The following is a 12,081-nucleotide window of genomic DNA, read 5'->3' as shown; positions in this document are numbered from 1 at the left end:
GAGAGAGAGAGAGAGAGAGAGAGAGAGAGAGAGAGAGATTGGGGACTGAATGCAGGACCTTTGTATTGAGCTATATCCTTGCCACTTTTTAGACTTTTAAATTTTGAAATAGGGTTTCATTAAGATGGTAAATTGTCTAAGGTGGGTTTCAATTTGTAGTTTTCTGCCTCAGTCTCTCAAAGTGCTGAGATTACAGATAATACACTACCATACTCAACCACGAAGTGATATTTATAGTACAATTTTCAGAGCAAACATTTAAAATTAACTTCCATTTCCTTTAACATAATTGATTATATATAGTATATAGACTGTCAGATGTTTATAAAAATGAAATAGATTAATATTAACTAACAAGTAACAACCTTCAAGGCATATTAATTACTGACAAAACAAATTCTAGTATGATATGTATGATGCCATTTAAGTAAAAATGCAAAAAAGTATCTGTGATTGTGAAATAGATATGTATATAAACAACTAGAGAAAGGACCACATGGTTTATGTACATGATTAGTAGGAAAAGAGAGAAATGGGGGGAAAAGGGCAAAGTGAACTTTTCATCTTTTCAATATTGATTTAAATTTTTTAATTTTTTAAAATCAGATTTTATTGGCACATTTCAGATATACGTAGTGATCACATTCATCATAGAGCATTTGTACCTGTACATGGCATAACCTATTTTTTTTCCTCATTCCCCTACCCTCCCTTTAACCTTTTAATATTCTTTTAGTAGTGGGGATTGAATTCCAGTTCTTTGTACTAAACTGTAGCTCTTTATATTTTGAGAAAAATTTTCAGTAAGTCACTAAGTTGCCCGGGCTGGACTTAAACTTGCCATCCTTCTGACTTAACTTCCCAGGCATATGACACCATACCTGGGTTAATTTTTTAAACTACAAATAGGACAAATATATTCTACTTGTAAAAAAGGCAGGCATGGTAGAACCCACTTGTTATCCCAACACTCTGGGAGATTTAGGCAGGAAGATTGCAAGTTCGAACCCAGTGTGTGCAACTTAGCAAGACCCTCCGTGAAAATGAAAATAAAAATGGTGGGAATGTAGTTTAGTACAAGGGCCCTGGGTTCTATTCCCAGTACTATCACACACACACACACACACACACACACACACACACACACACACCTTTATGCTAAAATAAGCTCTAGTTTAAGCAAAAATTTGAATGTAAATAATAAAGCCATAATGTATCAAGAAATGTTTCCTGGGCTGGAAACATTGCTTAGTCATAGATGCTTGGCTAGCATGTGCAGGGCCCTGGGTTTAGCCCCCAGTAATGGGGTAAAAAAAGAAACAAAAACCTTTTCCCAGGGGAAAAGGTTTTTGTACTCATGGAGGTCTAGTCAGTGCAAGTAGACATTTTTGCAAGTGGATTTATTTCAAGAAACGATCGCACAGGTCACATAATGACAGATCTGTAGAAATGAGGTTTTGAAGGAGCTTCTGCTTTTTTCTGCCCTTTCCAGTGTCAGTTCTGAGTTGTTCTCTATAATTGTAGACTGGTGGTTTAGATAGCTACCACAGAGCTAAGAGGGTATGGAATGAGAATATGACGAATTATAATACCCTACAGCATGCTGTTTTATCAAGATTTATCTGATTTTTAAAGAAGAAGTACTTCCTAGATTGGTGTAAGCTTTAATTTTTAGATTGGTGAAAAAATTAGTTCTGATAATTCTTGCCAGCTTTTTGTAGAGGGGAATTTATTTTTTTATTTTTATTTATTTATTTTTTTTTGTGGAACCAGGATTGAACTCAGGCCCTTGCACTTGCCAGGCAAACACTTATTCTACTGCGCTATCTCCCCAGCCCCAGAGGAGAAATATTTAAAGATGCTTAATGCATCATTTTTTGCTGATAGCCCTTCACTAGATATACTCAGTGGCTTTTGGTCAATTTTCAGAGTATTTCAGTGGTTGTTATGGTTTATGTCTGGATGTCTCCCCAAAGCCTCATGTAGCCATGGGGGTTGGGCTTTACTGAACTGGCTGAATCTAGACTTTGTGATAGGTTCAATGTCAAGTGCTGAGGTTGAGTGTGTGAGTGCTACACCTGCCCCAGGTCAGGTAGCCTGTGTACAATATAAGGGAGGAAGAGAGGCATGCTCCTCTCCTTTTTGCTCTTGTTGCTTTTTTTGTCTTGTGCCACCATGAACTTTTGCCCCTCTGCCATGTGCCACCCTACTTAGGAGCCAGCAGATTATGAACTAAAACCTCCACAAACTGTGGCCTAAATAAGCCTTTTCTTCCTTAATTTCCTTCCTTAACCTTGGATGTCTGGTCTTTTGTCTCAGCAGTGAGAAAAATAGCTAAAACAGTTGTCTTTGAATCTTCTGTCAGTTTTATTGTTACTCTTTGTGGTACTGGGAATTTTTTTTCAGAAGGGGTTTGGGGGCTGGCCTGGAACTCATGTCAGTCCTCCTGCCTCAGCCTCCCAAGTGCTGGGATTATAGCATGCACCACCATGCCTGGCTGGTGCTGGGAATTGAACTCAGGGCCTCAAGGATGTACTGATCTATATCCTCAGCCCATTAAAAATTTTGAGATAAGGTCTTGCTAGGGTGACCAGGCTGGTTTTGAAATTGAGATCCTCCTGTCTCTTTGGATTTTTGAGGCAGGGTCATGCTATATAGTTCAGGCTGGCCCTAAATTCAATATGTAACCTAGGCTGAGCTCAAACTCATGGCAATCCTCCTGCCTCAGTCTCCCATGTTCTGATATTACAGACATGCACCAGCATGCTTGCCTGCCTCAGGGTCTTTGGTCACCGGAATCATAGGTATGTGCCTGTACACCTAGCCTATCATTGCTCTTTTAGGAAAGGATCTGGACATTTATTATTTATTTTATTATTATTATTTTTTGGGTGGAACCGGGAATTGAACCCAGACCCTTGCGCTTGCCAGGGAAGCCCTTATTCCACTGAGCCATCTCCCCAGCCCCCCCCCCCCTTTGTTTTTTGGATCTGGACATTTATTGTAGACTATTATGCTTAAGTAAACTGTAACTGCATTTAAGATATAGGGAAAAATACACTTCCATATATATGAAATTGAAACACGTATCAGACATCAACTTTCTTTAACAATACTCAAGCAAGATGAGAAGAATCTCAAGGAAAACAGTGCACTGGATTAAGAAATAATGGTGAGGGCTGGTGAGATGGCTCAGTAGTCTAAGGTACCTACTTAGAACAAGCTTAGCAAAGCACGGGACCGCGGTTCAATCCCCCAGCACCACATGCCAGCCAGCCCCGCCCCCTGGTGGGCTGAACTGGCCACACACACACACAAATTAAAAAAAAAAATTCTGTGTCACTGAATAATAGTGATAGGAAAAGGGAGCCTTTTAAAATTTTATTTTATTTTTAAAAAGAGAATGCAAAATTGTAATAATAAAAAATTAGAAACAATACAGAATCTCACTAAGCAAAATAATACAAGTTTGACAGTATTTGTTGTATTGCATAATGTTGTCTTCAACTTAGTTTAGATTACCAGGTATATGCATGCAAAGTTGGAAAAAAATGTTACAAGGATTTAAGAAGAAAAAGAGGAAAAACAATGAAAAAAAAATTAAGCATTAACTGCTCCTTTCCATAGGCCAACAGAAATCCACAGTACAGTTATCCAAGTCATCATGTATATCTTTTCCCCCTCCCTCCCTCTCCTGTCCTTCTCCTCATTTCAGTAATAAGGGAGCCTTTTGTTTATTTTTTATTTTGCGGTACTGGGGATTGAACTCAGGACCCTGCGCTTGCCAGGCAGGCACTTATCCCCAGCCCAAGGGAGCCTTTTAGTGAGATGCTTTTCTATTTAACCTGTTATTGCTTGTGTCTAGATGACCTCCCCCAAAGCTTCATGTGGTCATAGATAGGGCTTTTTCAGAGAGGTAGCTGGATCTAGTGTATATGATACTGGGATTAAGTATGTGTGATTACTAAATTAGTCCACTGATTGATTTGACACATTTCTGAACATGGAATGGGAAGGCCCATTCTGTGTATAAGAGTGCGCAACCTGGCTAGACTATGAAGCCTGCTGCCGATTCTTGCTGCTGCACAGCTTTGGTACTAGCTGCCTTGCTGCCTTCCACCTGTTATGCATTGTTTCTTCCCTGCAATGCCACCCTGTCATGGAGCCAGCCAACTGCAAACTGAATCTACTACAAAATATGAGCCAAAATGGGCCTTTTCTCCTTTAACTTTGGGTATAAGGTATTTTATCTCAGCAACAAGAGAATTAAGATACTGTTGAAACTGGCACTGTGTGTTTATTCACTATTATATAACAAAGGTATTTTAACTATCATCCATAAAACATAATAAGTACAAATAAAATCTTGCCTAGCAGTCTTTTGGTTAAAAGTAGTAACTCATGTTTAATGGAGGAAAATGTATATTTCTGAATAACAAAGGCTTTGTTTTTAACAGGTGAGAGGAATGACATGTGCCTCCTGTGTACATAAAATAGAATCTACTCTAACAAAACACAGAGGAATCTTCTACTGTTCTGTGGCCCTGGCAACCAACAAAGCACATATTAAATATGATCCAGAAATCATTGGTCCTAGGGACATTATCCACACAATTGAAGTAAGTACCAAGAATGTATTTCTGTATTCTTTTTTTTATGTCTGAATTCTTACTGTCTCAATTAGTAGTCCTTTGAATCACATACAGTTTGCATGAAATAGACAATGAAAAAAATCTGACTGCTTTGAACATTTGTGACAAGCTCCATCACAAAATCTAATTCATTTCATTTTCTAATTTAGAGACAGGATCTTGTTAAGTTCCTAAGTTTCCCAGGCTGGGCTGGAACTTGTGACCCTCTTGCCTCAACCTTCCAGAATACTGGGATTACAGGCATAGCTCACTGCAAAATTTAATGTAAGTAAGGCAGGTATGGTGGCATATGCCTATAATCCCAGAACATGGGAGGTTGAGGCAAGAGGATTGCTGTATGTTTGAGGCCAGCCTGGGGTACGTAGTGAGTTTAAGACCACCTGGATGTCATAATAAGACCCTATGTCAAAAAACGCATGGCTGTCTCTTTTCCTTGGTCATCATCAGGAAAACTCAGGAAAAGAAGTATTTAATATTGTAAATTACCACTTTTCTGCCTGCTTCCCTCTCCTCCCAAGCACCGCTCAGGCTGCACTGCGCTTGTTCTTGAGCTCCTGGCTCCTGCTAAGCTTGTGCGGCCGCCACCTCACTCAGCCACCATCATGATTATCTACCGGGACCTCATCAGCCACGATGAGATGTTCTCCAACATTTACAAGATCTGGGAGATCGTGGATGGGCTGTGCCTGGAGGTGGAGGGCAAGATGGTCAGTAGAACAGAGGGTAACACTGACAACTTGGTCATTGGTGGCAATGCCTCTGCTGAAGGCCCAGAGGGCAAAGGCATGGAAAGCACAGTAGTCACTGGTGTAGATATTGTAATGAACCATCACTTGAAGGAAACCAGCTTCACAAGAGGCCTACAGGAAGTACATCAAGGATTATATGAAATCAATCAACGGCAGACTTGAAGAACAAAGACCAGAAAGAGTAAAACCATTTATGACGGGGGCTGCAGAGCAAATCAAGCACATTCTTGCTAATTTCAAAAACTGTCAGTTCTTTATTGGTGCAAACATGAATCCAGATGGCATGGTTGCTCTTTTGGACTACCGTGAGGATGGTGGGACCCCCTTTATGATTTTAAGGATGGTTTAGAAATGGAAAAATGTTAATGGATTCAATGGTAGCCTTGGATCTATCACTTGTCATAACTGGCTGCTGCTTGTCATCTACGCAACACCAGGATTTTAGACAAATAGGACTGATGTCATCTTGAACGCTTCATTTATTTTGACCGTGATTTATTTGGAGTGGAGACATTGTTTTTTAGGGGAAAAAACACATCATGTAGGTTGTCTAAAAATAAAGTGCATTTAAACTCATTTGAGAGAATGCCTCTTAGTTTAATAGTTATCTAAAATAAGTCCTTTGGTAGTGTTCATGGAGAAGACAGAACCTGGTCAGAGCCTACGACTAAAAAGCATAAGATTGTCTGCAAATAACTTCTGCAGTGGAACTACTTCTGAGACTGGAATATGAGACAAGAATCAAAGTTTCAATTCTGACTTTCAGAGAAGGGAAAGAGACTATGTTCATAGCAGTGCCAACATTTGAAGTGAAGCCTTACAGATTTCATCACCTACAATGGAAGTAGTTAATCCTGGAAGAGATTACCAAAAGAATAAAAAGACTTAGTTGAAAAAAAATACTGTAAATTTACCATCAGACTTAGAGCTGTGTCACTTAAAAATATTTTGAAACTTTAAATACTTTGTGTGTGTTGCTAGGGACCCAGGTTATCATGCTTGCTAGGCACGTGCTCTATCACTGAGCTACACTGCTAGCCTTAGAAAGTGGAAATAAATTAACAGCAATCACTAAGTTTCTTGTTAATCACTGAGGAAATGAAATATATCAGACGCATTATTGTATGTTAGAGACAAAGCAAAAAAACCCCCAAACTTTTAAGTTAAGGTAAAATGTTTAAAAACCCAAACTCTTTGAGCCAAATTTGTTGGGTCTTAAGTAAATCTGAAACAGTGATACATTGGAAAGTGCATCAAAACTTTCAGTGTGCTACAAAATTTAATGTTCTACTGATCTAAAGCAATGATGGCAAATCTTTTAGAGTCTGAGTCCCCAAACTGCAGCCTAAAACCCACTTACTTATTGTAAAGCACCAACACTGCAATTGAACCTGAATACTGGGTTTTAGTTTAGAAAAAAACTCAACTCACATATTAAAAGAAAAGCACAATAGCAAAGCTCTTAGTGATACAAATGGCCTGCTGTGGCACATGTGCATTAGGTTCACCAGCATTGATCTAAAGTGCATTATTTAAAAAAAAAAGAAAAAGAAAAAAAAATAATAAAGTGCATTAGTTGCTCAGATGAGATCCTGTTAATATGGGTTCTTTAACATCTTCGTGAAGCTACCATTATTGAGTACCCATGACACAAAGATGTAATAGCACAGTAATACAAGAGTCTTAGTTGCTTTTTCCTTGTTGCTGGGACAAAATACCCAAAGCCCAAAATTAAGGAAGGAGAGATTTATGTAGCTCACAGTTAGTGGAGGTTTTAATCCATGCTTGGCTGGCTCCAATGAAGAGTGGCACATGGCAGAGGGCAGCAGCTCACGCAGTGGAAAACAGCAGAGAGCCAAGGGAAGGAGTAACAGCTGTGGCTGCTAGCAAGCCTCTCTCTCTTCCCCACGTTGTATGCAGATTATCTTCCCCAGGGTGAGTGTAGCACTCACACTCATAATCCCCCCAATTGGATCACGAGTTATCCACAAACTCTAGAAGCCACCCCAGTGACTGCATGAGGCTTTGGGGAGACAACTAGACACAAACCATAACAATAAGATTCCAAAACTTCAGCTCAATTCCCACAGTAGTGTGGTTATCTTTGTTCTGTTTTCTTTTCTTTCTTTCTTTCTTTCTTTCTTTCTTTCTTTCTTTCTTTCTTTCTTTCTTTCTTTCTTTTTTGGTAGAACTAGGGATTGAACTCAGGCCCTTGTGCTTGCCAGAGAAGTGCTTATTCCACTGAGCCATCTCCCTGGCCCCCCCTTTTTTTTAAAAAAAAAGAATATAAAATATTGATAATAAAAAGATTAGAAATGATACAGAATTTCACTAAACAAAATAATACAAATTCAACATTCTTTTGTCTTCAAATTAGATTACTAGATATATGTATGCAAAATTGTAAAAGTTATAAGAAATTAGTAAGAGAAAAAATAATAAGCATTAACTGTTACTTTCCATAGACCAGCAGAAATCCACAGTACAATTGTGCAAGCCCTCCTAGCATACATACATAGATATATCTCTTTCCCCCGTCTTTATTTTGGAAGTGAAGAAACTCAAGTGAAGAGATCACTTGTTGAAAGTTGTATATTGTAGCTAGTCAATATCGTGACTGGGAGTAGAGCCTAATTACTATCACTAAAGCTCAGGGTTGCCCTTTTCACTCTGCTTACTACACTGTCAACAAATACAATAGCATGCCAGTTTCCCTAGCAAATAAAAATATAGCATATGTTACTGTCAGTGTTCGCATGAGTCTTATGCAGGTGTAGTTTCCTTTTTATACTTTGTTGGAAAAGATGACTTTTTTGTGTTCTCTTTCTGGTGGAACAAGAGTCAAGACTGCATATGTGAGGCCCTGGATAATATATTTAGTATGGTACTACCTTTTGAGGCCTATTAATGAGAACTATTACTGAGGAAAAAGGAACTAGAGTCAAATTGTTAGTATGATAATAGTAGGATAAATGTTAACTAGAATTAAAGAAATACTACTTTTTTATTGAAGGATTAGAAACAAGGTCATTAAGAACAGGAAGCATGTTTTTATTTGTATTCCTCAGTGACTTGCAGTTATTAAACTGGACTATTGTAAATAACAATACCATGACTTAGAATTTCTCTGTAGTATTTACATAATGAATGAAATAAATTTTTTTCTGAATTTTCTTAGAGCTTAGGTTTTGAAGCTTCTTTGGTCAAGAAGGATCGGTCAGCAAGTCACCTAGACCATAAGCGAGAAATAAGACAGTAAGTGCTTTTGGAGATTCAGTAACACAACAGATTTTTGACTCATTAGTAATTTAACATTCTCTTAGCATGTCAGATTTTACCGTATCATCCTTAAATGGGGTGGAATAATTTTATCTTGTATTTCTCCATAGGACATAGACTCTTTAGTCACTACAACTTACTAAAATGAATTTTCTTTTCTTGTTTTTTTTCCATATAAGATGGAGACGATCCTTCCTTGTGAGCCTGTTTTTCTGTATTCCTGTAATGGGCCTGATGATATATATGATGGTTATGGACCATCACCTTGAAACTCTTCACCATAATCAGAACATGAGTAATGAAGACATGATCAATATTCATTCTTCTATGTTTCTGGAGCGCCAGATCTTTCCAGGATTGTCCATTATGAATTTGCTGTCATTTTTATTGTGTGTACCTGTACAGGCAAGTGAAATATTAGCAAATGTATTTGTATTGAATCAAAAATAATGAAAATGGGGCTGACCAGATAACTCAGCAGATAGAAGCACCTGCTTAGGCAGAGCGCAGGGACTGGGGTTCGATCCCAGACACCACAACCATGCCGGCCCTCCCCCCGGGGTATGCTGAGATAGCAATTGAGACTGGGTGTGGTGGCACGTGCCTGTATTCCCAGTGCTTGGGAGGTTGAAAACAGGAGGATCACTATGAGTCCGATCTACATAGTGAGACTCTGTAGACTCTGTACCAAATACATAAAAAAGTAAAAAAAAAAAAAAGAAAAAAAGAAAAATTTGTAAGCAAGGTTGTTTCCATATTCAAAAGATATATTAGCCAGAAGTCTGTGCTGGATACTTTATAAAAATAATCTTAAACTGAATAGTTGAAGTAGATAATAGATTCTGTTAGGACTTAATGATAAATCAGAGAACAAGAGTTAAAGTGTTTTTGGATTTGGTATTCATATCTGCTCTTCTGTTAAAGTATTGTTATTGTCTGGCACGTCAGTTCATTATTTTCTGTCTTTTCTTCCCTTCTTTTGAGGTAAACCTTTACTGTAGAAAGAATCATTCCATTTCATAAATATATTTTTTTACTTGATCCTTATAAAAAACATTGTGAGGGCTATGGATAAAACTCAGAGGTAGTGCACTTACCGAGCGTGTTGCAGGTGCTGGGTTCAGTCTGCAGCATCACATACACAAAATGAAAATACAAAAAACCAAACTGGCCCAGACACAATGGGTCATGTTGTCTCTGTAATCCCAACTAATCAGGTAGCTCAGGTGGAAGGAGTCCAAGTTTGAGGCTAGCCTGGGCTACCTCATGAAACGTTGCCCCAAATAAAAAATAAGTCTGTGATGTAACTAAATGGTAGAGCACTTTCCTAACATGTGCAAGGTCCTAGGTTCAATACCCAGTACTGTAAAAAAAGTTCATGACAAAATATTTTAAATTTTTCCTTGCTTTTGTTTTTGTGAGCATCAAAAAGAAACATCCAAGAATCATCTGACTTTCTTTATGTTATAGAACACACTTGGGATGACAGAGGATACTCCTGAAGGGCATATACAGTAATTCAAATCGTTTGCTGTGCACACACATCCACTAAAGTACAAAATTCTCCTGAATTAAAATTTCCCTTAATATTGATGGATTAGTTAAAATCCAAAGAAAGTAAATACTGACACTTTACCTATTGAGGTATATATGTGAATGTCATCATTTAAAAAATTTCAGTGATTTTCATTTCTGTATTGCAGTTTTTTGGAGGCTGGCACTTCTACATTCAGGCTTACAAAGCACTGAAGCATAAGACGGCAAACATGGATGTACTGATTGTGCTGGCAACCACAATTGCCTTTGCCTACTCTTCAGTTATTCTTCTTGTTGCAACATATGAGAGAGCCAAAGTGAACCCTATTACGTTCTTTGACACACCTCCTATGCTATTTGTGTTTATTGCGCTGGGCCGCTGGCTGGAACATATAGCAAAGGTAAATGTGAGAGAGTGCCATTTGTTAAAATCATGGATAGATGAATGACTGTAAGTGGTACAATGTTTTGTAACAGTTATTGTAAATAAACATTGATTTATGTAGTTTACCATTTACTGAGGAAATATTTTTATTTTAGCAATATTTTAAGTTGAATATTCTTTTAGTAGATTAATTTATAGAATTAATACTGTGGATAGTAGAATATGCCCATGCATATTTTAAGAGAGACATTTGAAATGTATCTACTTTGTTATATTAAATTGTCAGTTGATATGATGACATTGTTTAAAATACTGATAGAAAAAGTACAATGCTATAATGAAAATTATTTTCTAATCCTGTTCCACATATCTTTATATTTAATGGAGTTGGAAGCTTAGTGTATATGCCAATCTGTAACCTGAACACTAGTGAGTGTTTTTCACTCTTGTTGCAGTCTAGATGATTATTTGATATTTCTGAGTAATAATTGTCAAGTTAGTGTTTTATTATAAGGATATAATTATTGGGATAAAGGCCATAAATTGTATAACGGTTTGTACTACACGTTGTAACAGTTTTTGCCAGCAAGGATATGTCAGTGAAGTAATTTTAGTATATCATCAGCACCACGTCCTGTAATTGCTTAAATGGTTATAGCATTGCTTTAGTTTGCTTTTCTTTCAAACTGAATAAGGATTTTTTCATATATTGAGTATTTGTATTTCATTTTAAATGGCTTGCATAGTTAAGTCTCTTTCCCATGTGTCTACTGGGTTTCTAATATTTTTTCTTGCTTACATTTTCTTCATAAATTATATATGATACCTATTTTGTATTTTTCATATTTTTGGTATAAAATTTCCAGATTTGGATAAAATATATTTTTAAAAATTATATATATTTTTCTTTAGTTTTTTTATTAGTGCATGTTTGCAATACAGAATGATCACTTCCATCATAGGGGATTTGTATTTGTGCATAGCACATCTTAATTCTTTTTTATGTTCCTTTACTCTCCCTCATCCTCCAACCCTTCTTCCCCTCCCCATTTACAAAGGCTGTGTTTCTACTTTTTTTTCTCTGTTTTCTTTAAATCCCTATTTCCTTCCTTTCTTCCATCCTCTCTTCCCCCATCTCTTGATCCCTTTTCATTTGAACAAGTTCTTCTTGTCGTCCCTTTTGCTCATTTATTTTAGATTTCTCACGTGAGATGAACCGTGCGATATTTAGACTTGTGTGTCTGGTTTATTTTACTTTAGATTATGATCTCTTTTTGATACTAGGAATCAAATTCATAACCTCGTGCTTACCAGGCAAGCACTGTGATACTGAACTATATCCACAGCCCTTGATTATAGTCTTTTTTTTAAATTAATTTTATTGGTACATTTTATTTTTATTTTTTTTTAACATTTATTTAGTGTGTGTGTGTGTGTGTGTGTGTGTGTGTGTGTGGCCAGCTCAGCCCACCAGGGGGCG

The 12,081-nt window shown here is 37.3% G+C and overlaps 1 protein-coding gene across 1 annotated transcript in view; it reads left to right on the top strand.

The window, feature by feature from the left end:
• The window catches only part of Atp7a (ATPase copper transporting alpha), a 173,366-nt gene that overhangs the window by 112,232 nt on the left and 49,053 nt on the right, over positions 1-12,081 (top strand). The window contains exons 7-10 of the mRNA XM_004648103.3: positions 4,458-4,619; positions 8,580-8,656; positions 8,860-9,085; positions 10,384-10,617. Coding sequence (XP_004648160.1) covers positions 4,458-4,619; positions 8,580-8,656; positions 8,860-9,085; positions 10,384-10,617 — 699 coding nt within the window. The remainder of the gene's footprint in view (positions 1-4,457; positions 4,620-8,579; positions 8,657-8,859; positions 9,086-10,383; positions 10,618-12,081) is intronic.

The sequence above is a fragment of the Octodon degus genome, unplaced genomic scaffold (genome assembly GCF_000260255.1).
Source record: "Octodon degus isolate 3935 unplaced genomic scaffold, OctDeg1.0 scaffold00353, whole genome shotgun sequence".
NCBI classification, from domain to species: domain Eukaryota; kingdom Metazoa; phylum Chordata; class Mammalia; order Rodentia; family Octodontidae; genus Octodon; species Octodon degus.
Note: the sequence above shows the minus strand (reverse complement) of the source record. Positions and strands in the feature narration are given on the sequence as shown.